General features: G+C 37.7%; 1 protein-coding gene across 1 annotated transcript; it reads right to left on the bottom strand.

Annotated features, from left to right (window-relative positions):
* Nucleotides 1–12,501: 12,501 nt before the first annotated feature.
* Clec14a (C-type lectin domain containing 14A) lies at nucleotides 12,502–16,285 on the bottom strand. The gene has a single exon (XM_034513800.2). The coding sequence runs from the start codon at nucleotides 16,180–16,182 to the stop codon at nucleotides 14,758–14,760; it is 1,425 nt and encodes a 474-aa protein (XP_034369691.1). The 5' UTR covers nucleotides 16,183–16,285; the 3' UTR covers nucleotides 12,502–14,757.
* Nucleotides 16,286–18,795: the final 2,510 nt, after the last annotated feature.

Below are 18,795 nucleotides of genomic sequence, written 5' to 3'. Positions count from 1 at the left end.
TATTTTTGGCCATCTCTAAGATAGTTTAAAGAAGAATATAATTTTAAAAATCTATGATAATATGAGTTCATTTGTCTGGCTCAATAATTTTTTAGTTATGAATAAATAAGCCTTCTGTTAACTGAGAACAAATACCTGAAGAGGAAATTTCTGGTTTCTCTGGAGACTCAGTTGTGTCATGTGATATTTCACCAGAAGCTGTCTTGTGGGAAGATGTTTTACTGAAGCAGATATATGAGAGGATGTTTGTGATGCTGACACGTAAGAAGATGCTTTGTTGAGAACAGACACATGGTATTCTTCTGAAAGTTGCCTGGTGAAAGGGCATGTGATGTGCTGCTAGAGCAGACACTTGAGAGGACTGTAATGTTTGGAGAGAGTATAAGTACAACCCAACAGACAATGGACCACGCTGTTGCATTGGTTTGCCTTACAACTCTTCGCTGGTCTTTGGTGAGCTTCGCTGATGCTGGTCTTTGCCGTTGACATTCTTGAATTGGTTTGCCTTGACTTCTTGGCTGATCCTTGCTTTTCATGACATCATCGCGACAAACACGCCAAAGAACTCCTAGTGATATACTGGCTGCTTCTTGCTGCTTCCCTGAACTCACGCCTATCAGCAGAGCCTTGAAGTTCCTTCTGCAAACTTCAACCATTGCTGCTAATTTGTGTTTGGTGTATTGCTAGTGGACTGGACTGCTGACAGTGAAAATTGGAATTACCCCAGAGAACTATTTCTAAACCGGTCCACAAACCCCATTTCCTTTTAACTTTTCTTTTCCCCTATCTATGTTGGTTGGTGGTCTGGAAAGGAGGCTGAAGTATTAAAGAACCAGAGTCAAAGTGGATTTTGAAAATTCTAAGGCTACAATATTCCTGGAAAATATTTAACACTGAGCTGTATGACTTTGCAATGTATTCTCTTACTGTGAGTTAGTTGCTAAATATACCTCAAGGAAGGTGGCACAAGCAGAAATATTTCAAGTAATCATGCACAAGAAGATATCACCTAAGAATATGATTTTATTTTTGTTTAATATTAACAAGACTTTGTTCTTTTTAGCAATAGGTAAACCCAGAATCAATCTATGCTTAGAAACTCCCAAGAAAGAACATAAATAGTTAAAAGTAAGTCATGTTTTCATTGCATTTAAGTCAAAATAATAGCATGCATTTTATCTTCTACATAACCACTAAATAATGGAGATAGATGTTTTTAGAATGGATGATTTAAGCATCCGCTGAGTAATAAGAACAATAGTCCTATGTGCCAAGCACTAATATAATCTAATCCAGTCGTTAGACCCTGAGATCTAAGCCAGCAGTTTTGGTTTGCAGACCTCTTTCAGGTAAAATAATTACATTTGAGGCCAGCACAAAGATGGGTGTCTACAGGATGAAGAGAAGTAGGACTGCATACTTGGGTTTATAGAGGAGCTAGCCATTTTGCTTCGAAGATAAGTACTGTATGCATGGGGCCAGGATAAGTTGTGATAAACTTGCCATGCTTAACAATTCAGACCCCAACAAAGCAAAACAAACACACAAATAAAACCTTAAAAGAGTCAAGTAAAGTCAGTGTCTGTTACAACTGAAGGAGCCACAGAGGTCAAAAGCAGAATGCTGGTGTCTGAGAAGAGTGTGGGAACCCAGATAGTGCCCATTCAGTGGCTTATACTCAAGAGAATGAAGAGGACTTTCATGCAGGCAATGTGTGTGGGCACAGACTGCTATGTGAAGTCACAGTGCATGTGTTATAAGAATATCTTCAATACAGGGAAACATAAGAATAAGCTAGGGTGTTGGGATAGAATTAGAGGTATTGGTGTGACTCATGGTTTTTAATGTAAGCAAATGCATAAATAGAAAGTATAAAAATATAGGAAAAAATAAGATTTTCAAACAGGATTACATATATGTGTACTTACACATGCAAACACAGTACCTAGTCCTCAATTCATTTTTATGTAGACATATGGGAGTGATGTCCTAACAGTCATGACTGTACCTGGTACACAACCATGTTTTCCTATTAGTGTTTTCCTCTAAAATTAATCAAATCTTCTTAGTATTGAGTAATTAAAAAAAAAAAAAAGAGTCGGGGCAAATTTCTTGGGCCTAAAAATGAGGAAGTATTCAAAGAACATGGGAGAATTATAAGAAAGACACAGAGGACTAGAGTTCACATGCAAACGTGTGGTACAACTGGAATATTGAACTAAAGAACTACAGTAACTTATTGAATATAATAGAGTTAGAAATACAAATCCATCCTGATGTCACGTGAAAATATTAAAATTTTCTTGAAAAATATGTTTCTGAATTATCAAGTTGTATCCCTAAAGGATTTCTTAGTTACAAAGGAAGAATTTACAAATAATGCAAAAAGTTGAAATCCCTTGAAAAATGCTTGGAATCAAAATGAACCAAGTATGACTCTAGTACCATTCCAGATAAAGACATGTGAGTGAAGAAATGAATCCTAATTTAGGAACATTATACAAGAGTAATTAGAAGATAATCTCTGAGATTGCAGATATCTTAGAAATCAATGAAGGACTGAGGAACCTTCCAGAGTGAAAAAGAATAACAAGATGGCATTGCAAAGATTATACAGGTGGAGGCTCCAGATATAAAATGAGTTCATCTAAAAATGTGCTCCTATTTATTTTTATTTTATTTTTTTATGCCTTCATGTCTCCCGCCAATTAGTTTTGGTTTTTTTTTTTTTTTTTCACCATTCATCAAGTGCTCATGGACACTGACACTAGAAGAAGGTATTGGATCCCCTAAAGCTGAGAGCTAAGAACCAAATTCTGGGTGACTGCAAAAGCAGTACATATGCTTAACCTCTGGCCTATCCCTCTAAACCCTCTGCAAATATGTTCCTCTTTAAAAGTAATGAGGAATCTGACAGAGGAAATCATTGAAATCAAATTTTTAGAACTTTAGAAATTAATCAAAGGCTTGAAATAGTACAAGATGTAGGGTTTTTTTTTTTCAAGAAAAATAGCCAAATTTTATTAATATAAATTAACTTTTTCACCTTTTAATTTGTTCTATTTCTATCCCTACCCCCACCCTTTCTAGTTCTCCACAGGACTTAAAACCAGCACTGCTGCAAATGCAGTAGCTGCGAAAACAGCCATCCTATCATCCATTGGAAAGGTCAGAGTGAGTATGGACCATTTACAAAGTCCCATTCACTGAGAACCATCACTGTATTATTTAACTAATAAGTTCTCTGGCAGTGCAGATTATTATTTGACATGACTCAGAATTTATTCTGTGGTAAATGTCTATCCCAGTGAGTTTTTGTTCAAAATATTAAATGACAATTTATCAATATGGCAGCTTATCAAAGAAGAAGCATAGTAAATACCCTGAGATATAAAGATATGCTTCGGACAAGCACCATACAACTAGAAAAATATAATAGGATGCTTTTTGTGGTTTGCATTGTATACATCCCGGACATATGTTTAAATTTTATTACCCAAGAAAAACTAGATAAGGCTCCAATTTCACAACCCTGAATGATACCAAGCCCCTGCAAGAACACCATGCAAAGCCCAGAGCATCTGTAAATTTTGTGAGAAGCAAAAGTTCACTCTGTATACAAAATAGATAAATACAGATCCACTCCACAAAGGATGAGGACATTAGTTTAGTCATTTGAAGACATTTCTGTTTAATCAGAAGATAGCCACTAAGCTAACTGAGCATAGTTAGGAAGTAGCTCAGGGACCACGCACAACAGGAAGTACAGATGTTTTATAATCAACCAAAAAACAGCAATTGAGCAGGCAAAAGTAATACCATCAAACAAGCAGCGGGAATGTGAGGACACAGCTTTAGAGAGCTACCACTCATTCTACTTAAAACATTCAGCTTTCTACAAAAGTGTCTGAACTCTTCAGACACCAGAAAGCAGACGTAGTAAAGTCACTTACAGTAGCCAAAAAGAACCCCCTAGTTTGTAGAGATCATTAATAAAGTTAACAAGGGATTAATATCAGAAACGATGAAGATCAGAAGACAACATAGAGTCTCAAAACTGAGATTATTAATCAAAAGTTCTTTATCTAGCAAGTCATGCTTCTAAAGCTGAAAAAATTAACACATTTTCAGAATATGCCATTAGAAGATATGATATGCAAAAATTTTAAAAGGAGTTCTTTTTGTACTACTGGCAACTCTATATACAGAAATAATACTAACTTACAAAAAAATGTTGGTACTTTCAATACCATCAAACACAGTATACATAAAAAAGCAGATAGGTCCTGATACAATAATAGTGGGAGACTTCAATACCTCACTCTCATAAATAAGCAGGTCAGCTGGCAGGGAAAATGACCAAAGAAACTTTAGATTTAAGTTGTATTCTAAGTCAAGAGTCCTAACAGAAATTTGTAGAGCATTTCATCTAACAGCCGTTGAAACAAATTCTCAGTGGGCAAGCACATTTCCTTAGAACAAATTTGGTCCATAAAGCAAATCTTGCTAAATAAAAATTGACATTTAAAAATCTTATAAGATCATTGAGGGATGGAACTAGAAATCATGCCATGACAGCGCCTACTCTTAAGACCTCCTGGATAATACAAATTGGAGTCGATGGGGAAAAAAAAAGCCTCAAAGTTGGTTGAGGAAAACTGGGAGAGTGGAGAGGATGGCCATGAGAGGAGTTGGAGGTTGTTATACTCAAAATATATTATATGAAATTCTCAAAGAATCAACAACAGTTTTAAAAAGAGGAACAAAAGGAACTAGGAATATATACCAAGGGAATCCTCAGAAAACATAGAACCACTTTGAGACGGAGCACAACATTTCAAAGACAGCGGGCCATTGAAGAAATGCTGGGAGAAATTTTTAAATTCTGCTAGAATCAAAGATTTAAACACTGCTATTCAGACCCCCTGGAATAAAGCAAAATGAGTTATAAAGGGAATATTTATAATTAAGAGGTCTAATATTTAAAAAGTCAGAGATATTCAAATAGCATTCAAATATACCTCAGGGTCTTAGTGAAAGAAGAAGAAATCCAAAAGCACAGTGCTAGAAATTATAATAATCAAGGCAGAAAATGATTATTGAAAATAAGAGTAGTGCACAGAGCTAATCAAATATAAAGACAGGTGTTTAAAAAGGTAAACAAGAGTTATAAATCGATAGACAAATGGACCAAAAGAAAGTAGAAAAAAAACAAATGAACAACATTGTATATGAAAAAGGAAGCATTGCCAGAGAGATTAACAAAATCCAGAAGATTTGGGGATACATGAAAAATTATATTCCAAAAGAATTGAAAAATACAAAACAGATAGATAAATTCCTAGACACATATGACCTACTAAAATTAAGTCAGAAGAAGAAAAGTGAGTATGTTCATAATAAGCAATGAAATTTAGATGGTAAAATCTCAGAACTAGAGGGGTTCACCAAACAGATTAATCAGATCTTTAAAAAGATTTATTCTAGGCATGATGGTATTGCACATAATGCCAGATACTTGAGAGACTTAGATGGGGTTGCAAGTTCAAGGCCAGTCTGTCACTTAACAAGACCCTGTTTTGATATAATAAGAAGAAAGGAACTGTGGATGTAGCTCGGGCCAGAGCTCTTGTGTGGACAAAACTGGGCAAAAGTATATACCATCCAAATAACAGCCAAAGTAGAAAAGAAATCACATGAAATAAAAGCCTTGAAAACTCTGTGCAAAAGCTGGCTTAAGAGACTTTGAAGAATACCATCAAACAAGTGTGAATACACTGTTGTCTCAAGAACCAATGAGATGTTTCTCGGGCTCCAGGATAGACCATAACACAAAACTAAGTTCACATAAAAGACTGGACCTATAAAATATATTTGTCTAGCACAATGTAATGTTAAAATACCAGAGGAAATGATTTTAGTAAGTTTCTAAATATGCAGAAATTATACATTACTATCCTAAATAATTGTTGTAGTAAAAGAAAAAAGTCATTTAAAAAATGTAAAGCTATCTTAAAGATAAAGTGATACCATAAACTGACCAGATTTTTGGATCATGTATTAAAAAAAAATCAAATCAACAACCTAACTTCCTACTCTAGTAACTAAAAAAATGGCAAACTAAAGGCCAAACAAAAATAACAAAGAAAAATGCACAATAAACAAAATAGAAAATAGAAATAAAATGTCAAAACCAATAGCCCCAACATCTGTATCATTAAAAAGATCTTTTTAAAAGTTAGAAGTTTTTATATCATTCAAATAGCACAGAGAAGTCTACAGTGCCTAAGAAACTTCCAATACCAGATGGGGCTGCCTCTCCCATTATAGGAGTAACCATATGGAGTACATGCTGCTGAATTGTACCTGTCTGCAAGGCTAGAATGTCTCTTCAGCTAATTACTTTCAGAGACATAGATTTCTTTGCTACTATTATAGACATTTGCTCAAAGATACACACCACAGCCATAAATGGTACAGGAAGATGGTACTACTGTACCAGCAGGAAATAAACTAAACATTGCATAAAAAACTGACAGTTTTAGTCACACCTTCAAGCCAGAGCAGGTTGATAAAGAGTGTACCATATAGAAGTGATAGAAATAACCATTTTGTCAGATGGACCAATCTCAACAGGAACATAATAAATTTGAAAAGGGGGATATGATATTAGATAAAGATTATGTTTGCATTGTAATATATTCAAATATATCCAAGTAAATGAAATGACCAATAAAGACTTCAAATGTTTGATCTAAAAATTTAAAAATGTCTCTATAGATGTATATACACACACACATATATATGTCCATATATATCTTGGTGATGAAACATTATGCCAAATTGTCAAATAATCAAAAGTACAAGACCCAAGAACAAAATTAAAATCTGAAAGAATATATTTAGGTCACATTTAAGGGGAAAATATGTCTAACAGTAGATTTCCCAGCAAAATAAGTAGGTATGGAATGATGTATTTCAAGTCCTGAAGAAAAATAACTGCCAACCAAGGTTGTTATAGGCGGCTAGGCTATTCTTCAGAAACAAATGCTAAGTTAGAGATATTCCAGGAGAAACAAAACCCAAGGGAATTCATAACTATGAGAAATGCTTTACAAGAGATGCTTAAGGGAGTTTTAACTCCAAAGTGGGGGAAGAGTACATACATCATGATAGTATGTGAAAATAAAAACCCCCGCTAGAAGTGTAGAAACACCAAAGAATCAAACAGTAAACAGAAAACCACAAAGGTGAATTAGAAATGAAGAAAGGAACAAGGGATATTCAAAATACCCTGGTTAATGCAGTAGAGATGGCCTTCGTGGCAGGGATACAGATGAGAGGGCCTTGAGGAAGTGAGTACTTGAGAGCTGACCCCTCCCATCATCTACTTTGTAGTGGAGAGTGTGAGGGAGTGATTCCCTCCTCCCCTATCTGCTTACAGCTGGCCAGGAGCTTGAGAGCAAGAGAACTAACTGGTCCTACCCCTCACCAGCTACAAGACTCAGGAGATTGGCCCCAACACTTCACACTTGACTGGGCAGCAGAGTAGAACTGGCCCTGGTAAGCCAGCTCTGAGGGTATGAGAAAAGGAGAGGTGGCTCCAACCCTTGCTAGCTGCAGGAGCTAGCCAGGGCAGTGTTTATAGCTGGTATGGTGCATGAGAGAGCTGAAGGCTGACCAACTCAGCTACCACTCAGGCCCAGATCCATTGCTCTGAGTTGGTCCACTCCAATATGTACCCCATCTATGAACTGGAGTGTGTGAAGATCCAAAGCTGTGGGATCTCCATGGCACAGGACAACGCAGAATATCTGAGAAGACACAGGTGACTTCTGGTATTAATAGTGTAACAGAAACACACTAAGGACTCATTGCAATGAGCTTTTGCAAGATGTGTGGACAAACAGGTATATTATGTGACATAGACTGTGACATGCTGAAGCCTCCATAATGAGATTTTTATTTTATTTATTTATTTTTAATTCTTATTTTCTTTTGAGGGTAGAGGTTTCAAGACTGGATGGGGAGGTGAATGGCATTGGGGTGCATGATGTGAAATTCACAGAGAATTAATAAAATGTTTAAAAATTAGAGATGAAAAGAGAAACACTGCAAGTAATACTATAGAAATTCAGATCATTAGGGGTTACTACGGAAGATCTAAGGCTAATAAATTGGATAAATAAAAAACTAAAAGAAATGGGTAAACTTTTGGACACAATCTTTCAAATTGAATCAAAATACTATAAAAAATATAACTAGATCATAGATAATAAGATCAAATCAGCCACAAAAACTTCGTTAACCAAGAGAAACTCATGATTAGATGGGTTCACTGTTTGACCTGATTTCTAAAGATGAGGCAACATATATAAACATATATATCTAACAACCCCAAAGAAGTAAAAACAGAGGTCAATATAAGAAGTCAACATTACTCTGTTGTTCACAACTAACAATGACACACACAAAATTAAACTATAAATCGCTTCTATGGCTAGTCATAGATTCCAAGATCTTCAAGGTATAGCATATTGAAAAGATAAAGATGGTCTCAGTCCTAGGATCCAAAAATTTGTAATCATACACAAATTAATATACCATAGAAATGATTGAATATTGAAATTATATAACATCAATATATGCAGAAGATAATTTAATAAAATTAAATATGATTAATTATAAAATTTATGAACAAATTAGGCATAGAGAGATTCATATGTCAGAACATAATAAAGTTTATACATGGCAAGCCCATGGCCAATATTTTATTGGAGATATTTATTATATATCTCCAATATAATATAATTATATTATATATTGGAGATAAGGATAGAAGGTATAACATAGCATTAATATCTAGATCCACTGCTTTTATCTAGTGTATTACTAGCTTTAGACAGAGTCACTTGAGAGAGAAATAAAAGGAATAGAATTAGTGGAAAAAGAGATCAGTGTGCCAGTGTTTATATGTGATATGATTGTTCACATAAAAACCCCAAGGGTTCCATCAAAACTGAAAAGTGAAATTAGTAAGCATGTATACAACAATAATGAGTTTGCTTAGAAATAAATTATAAAACAATCCAATTTAAAGAAGACAAATACACACATACAAAGCAACATAAAACTTACATAACAAACTTACCAAGGTGGTAAAAAACCTTTACAATAAAAATTACATAATGATAAATAAACTTAAGACATTAGAATTTAGGGAGGCCTACATGTTCATAAACTACAAGAATTAATATCTTAAAATATCCATACTACTAAATTTGATTTATATATTCAATACAATGCCCATGATATAACAATGATATTCCTTATATAACTAGGAAAACAATCTTAAAATTTGTAGAAATTCCAAAAGATTCTGAATAGGTAAAGAAATCTTGAGTAAAAAGGACAAAGTTGGATGTATCATAATATCTAACTTTAAGCCATACTACAAAATCACAGTGATAATAAAGCATTGTATTAACCCAAGAACAGACACATAGACTAATGGAATAGAATAAAAAACACAAGACAAAATAAATTTGAAGCCACCACCTGATTTTAGACAAATATACAATATATACATACATATATATATATGTATATATGTATATATATACATATATACATATATACATACATATATACATATATATATATATATATATATATATATATATATATATACATATATATATATATATATATATATATATAAAGGGTCAGTCTCTGTTACCAATAGTTCTGGGGAAGGTATATATCCTTAGGCAAAGGATTAAATCTTGACACCTATCTATCACCTTGTACAAAAATCAATTTAAAATTAATCAAAAAACCTTACACTCTACAGCTACTAAAGAAAAGCATGGCTAAACACTTTGTGATATTGGTATATGCAATAATTTTCTGTATAAGTCTGCAAAGATCAAGGAAAAATTAAATATTTACCAGACTATTATAACATACCAAAAGATTTGAATGCTGAAACTTCTGCAATTCATCAATAGAGTGAAGAGATAGCCTGTCAATGAGAGAAGTGTGTGCCAGCTCTATGAAACTGGGCTAACCACAACATATAAACAATGGCAAATAAGTAATCCTATTAAAACTGTGTAGAAGATCTAGATACTTTTCTAGAGAAGAAATGCAATTGATATTTATTTATTAAAGAACCCACTCAATATCATTAGACACCAGAAAATCAGAAAGCAAATCTATAATGGTAACATCTCACCCCCTTTAGAATGGCTATGAGTGGTGGAATAATAATAATTATTATAATAATAATAATAGTAATGATAATAACAACAACAACAACACAAAATTACAATGCCATTGGAGATGTAAAGAAGAAGGAATTCTTGCACATTTTGGGTGAAAATGTAAAGAAGTACAGCTACTGTATAAACTTCATAACTGAAAGTAGAAATGCCATGCAAATCAGCTATACTATTATTGGATACACAGTATGGGTGGCTTGTTAACTAATTGCCAATAAACACTAAAAATAAAAGATCATCAAAACTAATAAAGAGTAAAAATAACTGACCTTTAGTTTATGGTTCACATAAACAAACAAAAGACAAAGAAAGACTACTCGAATGGAAGAGGAGATATCACCAAGTACAAACACCATGATTAATTTAATGACAACAAACTGGGTAAGCTAGAAGAAAGCAGAGACATGTTCTGAGGCAAACTCTCTCATCATTTGGCAATTTACTCATAAAACAGTTCTTTAAAACAACTCTGTTTCTAAAATTGATGGATATAAATTTTTCTTCTCTTTTACCCTTTATTGAAAGTGGATTCTTTTCTCATACAATATGCCTCTTGTCTTGGAACAGAGGCATATTTTTATTCATTCTCTCTATATTTTCAAAGCTTTTGACTTTATTCTTTGGTAGCTGCATACATGTAAACAATGAATTTAGATCATATTCATTCCTCGCACCCCCACCCCATCTTCTCCTGTACCACACAGCCCCTTATCTTCTTCCCAACTTCATATCTTTTTTTTTTTTTAAATCTCACTGAGTCCAATTAGGACTGTCCAAGTAGATGCATGTAGGGGCATCTACAGGAAAATGGAATACCCTTGAAGAAAACTGGTTCTCTCTACCTCAGAACCACCAACTGCCAATAACTCTTCAATGACAGGTAAGGCCTTGTGAGCTCCAACTTTGGTAGGTGTAGAATACTGACTGGCTTGATCGTATGCTGGTCTTGTGCACGCAGCCACAGCTGCTGAGAGCATATGAGTAAACTGGCTCTGTGGTGTCCCAAAGACAGACTCATAGCAGCCATGACGTTGGCTCTGACTATTTTTCTTTCCCTCTTCCATGATATAAGCCTCAAAAATGCCCACTTACAGTTGGACACTCACTTTCTCTGTGTATTTTGACCATTTTTGAGTCTCTTTGTTAACCACCATCCACGGTGAAAAGCTTCCCTAAAGAGGGGCTGGGTGCTGCACTGATCTATGATTACAACAATAAATACTTAGAAGAAGGTTTGAGACTATATCTACTTAGCAGAATAATGGTAGTTGGCTTACACTTAAGGGACTATGAGTACTCCAGCCATGATTCTTGGTCACATGAGTGTCCTCCTGTGAAGCAAGCTTTAAGTCAATTGTGAATCTTCTAGTTGTTGATTGCCACTTTAACATTCATGCAAAACAAGTGGTTTTTTTTTAATATCTCAAAAAAAAATTCAGTAATATAAAATTTTAATGTTATATTGTGTTAAATTTCATACTTATCTGTCTTTTAAAAAATTATTGGATATTTTATTTACATTTTAGATGTTATCCCCTTATCCCATTCCCCCTCCCACCCAGGAACCCCCTATCCCATCCCCCATCTTCCTGCTCCTATGAGGATGTGCCTCCACCCATCCCTCCACTCCCACCTCCCCACCCTCCAATTCCCCCACACTCAGTGTCCAGCCTTCATGGGACCAAGGATCTCCTCTTACAGTCTCAGTAGACAAAATGATTCCATCTCAGGCTACTAGTCTTCATAAAGCTTACTAATCTAAGAAAGGAAAAATATCAAAGTTCAAATAGTAACCGTTTCCCTCTAATCACAGGCAAATCTATCAAAGCACAAGTTTTAACGCTTGCAAATGAAAATTTGACTTTGAGGTCTGAGATGGGGAAGAATTTCAGAATCACCTTAATTTGTGTAGATCTGGAATGAATGACTAAAATGTGTAAGATAATGACAGGGTGTAGGGTAGAAAGACTGTAGAAGAAATTCCATGTTTAATTGTAAGGGAATGGGTGAGTAGAAAACTGGACAAAGAATGTGAGAGCAGAAGGTTTTAACCAACAAAGGAATGAACCTCAAACATGTTGAGGAAATACTAGAAAGTAGAGAAGTGGTTGTGACAATGTTACTCCTAGCTGCAAAAGGACTCCAGAGACAGTGTCCTTGACTGGTTTTACTCTGCCATTGGACCAACTTCTGGAGACCACCACCATAGCCAGAGATCAAATGAAGTTCTTTATTGTCTGGCTTGTCAAGAAATAATTTAAGATACAAACAAATAAGATTCCTTAATTCTCCTCTGATCTATAAAGGAGAATAGTAGGGGACAAAATTTAAGTAATTGAGTTTTTCTCTTCACATAGGGCATTTAGAGCCCCAGATCCACACTGTCGTCTGTTGCATGTTATATGATAATTGTGCATGCTCTAATTTACTGAAAGACTAATATAAGGTCATTCTTCTTTATAACAGAATGTTTATGTATGTGCATATACACACATACAGATGCACTCAATGATGCATGTGTGTATATATGTGCATATGAGTGTGTGTGTGTGTTCAGTGTACTTATAGATGAGGCTATTTTTCAAGTTATAAAGTAAAACAGGACATACTGTACTAGAATAGTTGCCACCACGACTAAGATCATATAGTGGAGAAGACAACTACAAAGCTAAGAAGAAGTAAAACTGGAATATGTAAGTGAACAGTTGAGGAACTTGGTATGAGACATTTACCCATGTAATTGTTAGCTTCTGGTTTAAATCGAAGAATCTTAACAGCTAATTTGAATTCATTTGTGATTTTATTTAACTGTAACTATTTAAAACCATATTCAACATATGAAGTAAGCTCTCTATCAGTTTGTTTCCTCAGTAATACAATATTAAACACATAGATTTATATTTAGAACACAGATTTATATATTGAACTCTCTTAGTTTTCTAGGTTATTTTATTATTGGTTATTTGCTAACTTTAAATCAACTCTTAGTACAATCAAGAGTATAAAAATGATTCTAGAAAAATATGGCTCAAGGTTTTTTTTCTACTTTCATTTTCTCCCATGAGTGAGTTTATTTCTCTATTTCTCTTCACACAACTTTACAACACTTACAAAAATCTCAGCACTCATCTAGCTGAAATATTCTCCAAGGTCTTTGGATTCAACTGTATCTTTTATATTATGCCTTAAATATTTACCACCTTAATGTGCGATTTTTTAAAATTATATGCTAACTTCTCAAGTCGTAACAAGATGTTAGGTTTTTATTTATTATTTCTTTTTTTTTTACACTACTAATCCTGTGGAAAGCCACTTCCAGTAGTTTTGCCTGATAAGACTCTTGTTCAGTTGTAACAATCCCCTGATGCACACACATTGTCATTGTATTCACAGTCTATTGAGAAGAAACAGAAATGGCTTGACATTCAAGTGTTCCACTCCCCTTCCCCCATGGATTAAACAGGGCACAAGAATCTAGCAACTTTGGAAGAAGCCAAGCTTCCTTTTGCTTTAATGCACCCAGAGGATTTCGAATCAATACTTAGCATTAACGTTTTAATTGAGACTTAACATCATCGTAATTGGAAGTGAGGCTCAGCATCTTGATGTCTACAGGGTGGCTTGAAGAGGAAGGTCATTACACTGGAGAACACAAACACTGGAAAAGGAGGACACAAATCATTTGTTTCCTTGGGCAAGGACACACAGTAAACACTTGGATTGGTGGTCAACTGTAATTTGCTTCTGGAGTCGGAAACTGGCAACATTGCACTTAGGATTTATAGCAGAACACAGCCACAATGACTTTGAAAGCAAAGGATAAACAAATAAAGGGAAACTTCACTAGTTCTGAAGGAGCTAGGGTATAAAGACTTTTCCCTCAAAGCACAGAATGCACCCCTGTGTGTCTTCCTAGTATATCCCATAGCCAGATGCCATCCTCAGAATTTGTACTCCTAAACAACACACTTTGCATTAGCCAAACAAATCTTAGTCTAGGTTCTCAGCAGCGTTTTATTATTTTCCTGAAATTTTCTAGCTAATGTATTCCTAGCCTGAATAATATAGATATTTCTTTCTCATTTTGGATGAAAATAAGCCTTCCAAAAATTATAGTGCTATTTATTTGTTCCCAATACTGGAAATATTCAGTCTCTTCTCTAAATTCCCCCCAGAACACAGGAAAATACCTCCTGCCATTTTTCCACTGTGTCCTCCTGTACCAGCCCACAGCCTTCCTTCACCTCTTCCACTTTCAGGGAATGAGCGTGTCTTTCAGATTTAGCTCCTTAGTGGAATAAAGAAAATTTATGGAAAGGGGAACTTCCACGGTAATCATTGCAAATTCTCTTCTTTCCCCAATTGTTGAAACTGAAAAAGTCTACACAAGATGTGAGCATTGAGCTGTTGCCCTAAGCGTGTCGTGTCGTGTCGCGATCCAAGAGAGGACCCAAGTCAGTGAAGGGCCCTCAGCTCAACCCCTCAGGCCACAGTCCCCACCCTTCACTCCAGTGTCAGTGCATTGTGCAGAATTGTGGCTCAAAGAGGTGGCTTCAGCATCACATTCCACACCCTGTGAGTCCAAAGCTCCCTTCCTTGTCCTGGAGGAAGGGCTTTTGTGGAAGCAGAGTTTGAAAAGCCCCAGCACTGTAATGGTCAAGACTATCAAAACTATTACTGCTATGCTCACAAGTATGAAGACCACCGTGGAGGACGAGTCGAAAGTCAGAGAGATAGGGGAAGAAGATGTGTAGTTCAGTGTGGGGATCACACTTCCTGGTGGCGTGACAGTGACTTTTGGCTTGGTTTGTGAAGTCTTTGGAACAGAAGGTAAAGTACTCTGTGTTCCCCACTGAAGAATCTCAGGAACAGACGTCGCAATACCTTCTCGTCCGGTGACCTGCGGCATCTCTCCTGGCTTCTCATAGACCTCACCTGGCCATGTTCTGTTTGTCACAGGACCTGCTGGAGTGACTGATACATTCCTGGTGGGCAACTCGGTCCCCTCGAGGGTTAGCTGTCCTTCCACTTTGGTCTCACAAGAGCGTCTGTCCTTCCCCAGCTCAAAGCCCACAGCACATTCGCAGGCGAAGTCTCCCAAGTGGTTTAGACAGTCAGGGAGCTCCACACACTTGCCAGCAAGGAGGTACCTCCCAGAACAGGGGCAGAGCAGGGTCCCGGGGAAAAGCCCATCCCAGCGTGCGGTTGTCTCGTCCTGGATGCAGGTGGATGAGACAGAGAGGTCCCCGGGACACATGGCACTCACCTCGGTCCCAGGAGGACTGAAGTCCAGAGCGGAGCTGCTCAGTCTGAAGGGAGCTTGGAAACTCAAGTTAGAGGCAGCTCCTGGACGAGGCGCAGGGCACAGAGCCTCAAACTGGTACTTGCACAGGTAGCCGTCGGCGCGAAGGTGACAGCGCATCTCCTTCCACCCGGCAGGCTCCACTCCCCCGGTGGCCTGGAGCGCAGCGCACTTTCTTACAGTGCAGGAAAGTTGTGGCTCCTCCACCCACGGTAGTGTGCTGTCCTCTGAGTCCTCCGAGTCCGGGTGCAACCAGGAGAAGCCCCTCAAAGGCTCTCTCTCCAGCGTGCACTGTGAACGGCTGCGCTCCAGAGCCACCCAGAACAGAAGGTCTTTGGAGCCTCCGCCAGGCCCCGGACCTGCACGCAAGAGCAGGAGCACAGCTCGCAGCTCGGAGCCAGAGTGCACAGTGCTGAGAGTCCCGCCACGCAGGCTGCAGGCCTCCTCCGCAGCCCTCCTCTTGATGGTAGCGTGGTGCAGGCTGTAGCAAGCCCCCGAGGCCGAACACGCTGCGCGATCGGCTGTGGGGTGCTCGCCATTCCCTGGCCGGGGCCAGAACGCCGGACAGAGGAGGCACAAGGCAAGCGCCGGCCTCATCCTGGAGACTCAGAACACACAACTGCTCCCAAGTCCTCTAGCTTGCTGGAGGGCACCCAGCTGTCTCAAGAGTCACCGCCCTCTACAGCCCTTTCTACCACCATGTGTGCCCTCCCCTCCCCTCCCCTCCCCTCCCCTCCCCTCCCCTCTCCTGAGCCCTCATCCCCTAACAGCCAGAAGTCCCCACCACCCTCCCTTGGCCAACTGCTTTCCTTAGGCCGTGACAGGAAGTGTGTCCCGGAGCCCTGCCAGGCTCCGTGTGGCCCTGATTTATTCAGGGGTCAGGAACACAGCTGGCGCCTCAACGCTGGGAACACACGGGGCCAAGAGGGTCTAATGCCCCGCTTAGATAAGCAGAAGAAAAGAAAATTGCCACTGGGATCAAGTGAGGCTCTTTCCTTGCTCACACTTATCTGGACTTTGGATCTCAGAATGTAGTGATGATCGTGGGCAGGAACCATAAGCCCACACCCGCCCATTGTGTTTGTGTCTGGACTGTGGAGTTGGCGTCAGTATAATTTGTAGACTGTTCCAGGCTTCTTCAGGGAGGTTTCCTGAGCCTGGCGTTGGGGGAGGGATCTGGTGAGGAATGTTCCTACTTCTTTCTAAGCTGGAGGCCTCACTGTTAAAACCAGTGATCTCTAGGGCCTTGCTTTCTTTACTATGTCAAAGGAAACCCAGACATGCAAATTGCCAGTCAAGGGGCTTAGAATTCCTTTGAGCATTTTCAGTGGAAAAAAAATAGCTCCTCTGGTCAGCACTTGCCTTGAAAGTTTAATTTGTACTTCTATTTGTTTATTTTTAAAATACCGGTGTAGGTTGATTGGGGCAAATATTTACATCGAGGTGACAAACGATACCCACAAGTCCTAACTATATGATGGTTTCCTCGCCACTACATGTGCTCAGAAATCTTCAGCTATTAGGTTATGAGAATGAGTTCGTGGTCTTAATAAGGCCGAAAAACATCTGTGTGTGATTTTATCCTTGAACTATGGAATATCACAATATCTGTCAACATTTATAGAAGAAAAATGTAAACGGAACATAAAAGCTCAAAAATCTTTATTTTGAAAATTAAACTATTCAATCGTAATACACATTTGATACTGGAAAATAACATTCTGTAATTTGAGAAATGGTTGAACCAGCTACTCCAGGTTCCAATGGTTGTTTTGTTTTCCTGTATACATCAGCTGTGTTGGAAGTGAGGGAGAATACAGAAGGTTTGGGGGGGGGGGGAGTTAAAGTCAGCATTATTATTAAATTTTAACTTGGGACAAATGGCTGAGGTGCCTATTTAACATATCAAAAAGGACACTGGCTACCAGGTTCTCCCAGCATCCCTTGGACCCTATCTGTTACAGGGCCCTCCTAGCTGGTATATCCTCCCCCTACCCTGAACTCTCCATCCCAGAGACCTGGGCTGTCCTAAGGATCCTGTTACCCACTCTCTTTGTACCTTTGGCCTCCTGGCTGCTGCACCTTCTTTTCCCTCTCCTCTCCCCTCCTCTTCTTTCCACAGGAGTCTACCTCAGAGTCATGGACACTGGACTCTCCCAGTGGTCCGTGGTTCTTGCGATCTCTCCCACACATCTACAGTAAACCTCCACCATACCTAGGAAGGGGCTCATGTCATATCCTTTCTTTTTTTTATTTTTTTCCTTCAATTATAAATGCTTTTCTATATTTGTAGCAATTTAGAGAATTTTATATACTTATAATAAAATGTATCGTTGGTCCGTCTTGACTCACAATGGTAAATATCGTGTGCTTAGAAACAGACTATGTTTAGCCCTCTTAAAGAGGCAACAAGCTTAGAAGTGTCTGCAAGCAGAATGGATATTGCTATCTCTAATGCATCCCGATGCACTTTTTTACTTGCTTTGTGTGCTGGATTGAACTGTTTCCGTTAACAAGAGGCAAGAAGAGGTCAAGATAACGTGTGTATGCTTCCTTCTTGTTTTTGTTATGACTGTCACATCCTGGAATTCCGTGTATCCCAACAGGAGACAGTAAACATAAAATATTGTCATCAAGCTAGATTGCTCTTTCTGACTGAGGAGTTACACAAAGATTTTTCTTCTTCCCTGTTTCCTAACTTAAGTGGCATTCCTCAGTTCTTTCTAATATCTGAGGCATGCAAAATGACTTTGCATTTACATTGAGTAACTTTGTATCTTATAAGAAAAAAATACAAAAAATCCAGAAATCTACTTGAGTGAATTTTTACAGGAATTAATCGCATGGATCATTTCTATATGTCTTTGCAATCTTATGATTGTGAACTGGAAATGTGTCCATGGATTGTGGTGTATTTTGACAAAAGCCTTTTCAAAGCTGAGTAGTCAGTGGAAGTTCTTAGACATTTTGAAAGTCACTTGGCATGAGAACTGTTTTCTGGACTGAGCAAGACCTCAGATAAGTGGAAACTTTATACATGTTCTTGCTCTGACATTCTTGTAGTGGTATATTAAGAGAGGAAGAAACTGGCCATAATGACTACATATCATATCTCTGGAATGAAAGCATATGACAAAAATTAGGGGAAAAATCATTCAAAAGTAAGATATATATAATTTTAATTACTTATTATCCTACATACAACTAGCA

Source organism: Arvicanthis niloticus, chromosome 11, assembly GCF_011762505.2.
Source record: "Arvicanthis niloticus isolate mArvNil1 chromosome 11, mArvNil1.pat.X, whole genome shotgun sequence".
Classification (NCBI taxonomy): Eukaryota; Metazoa; Chordata; class Mammalia; order Rodentia; family Muridae; genus Arvicanthis; species Arvicanthis niloticus.
Note: the sequence above shows the minus strand (reverse complement) of the source record. Positions and strands in the feature narration are given on the sequence as shown.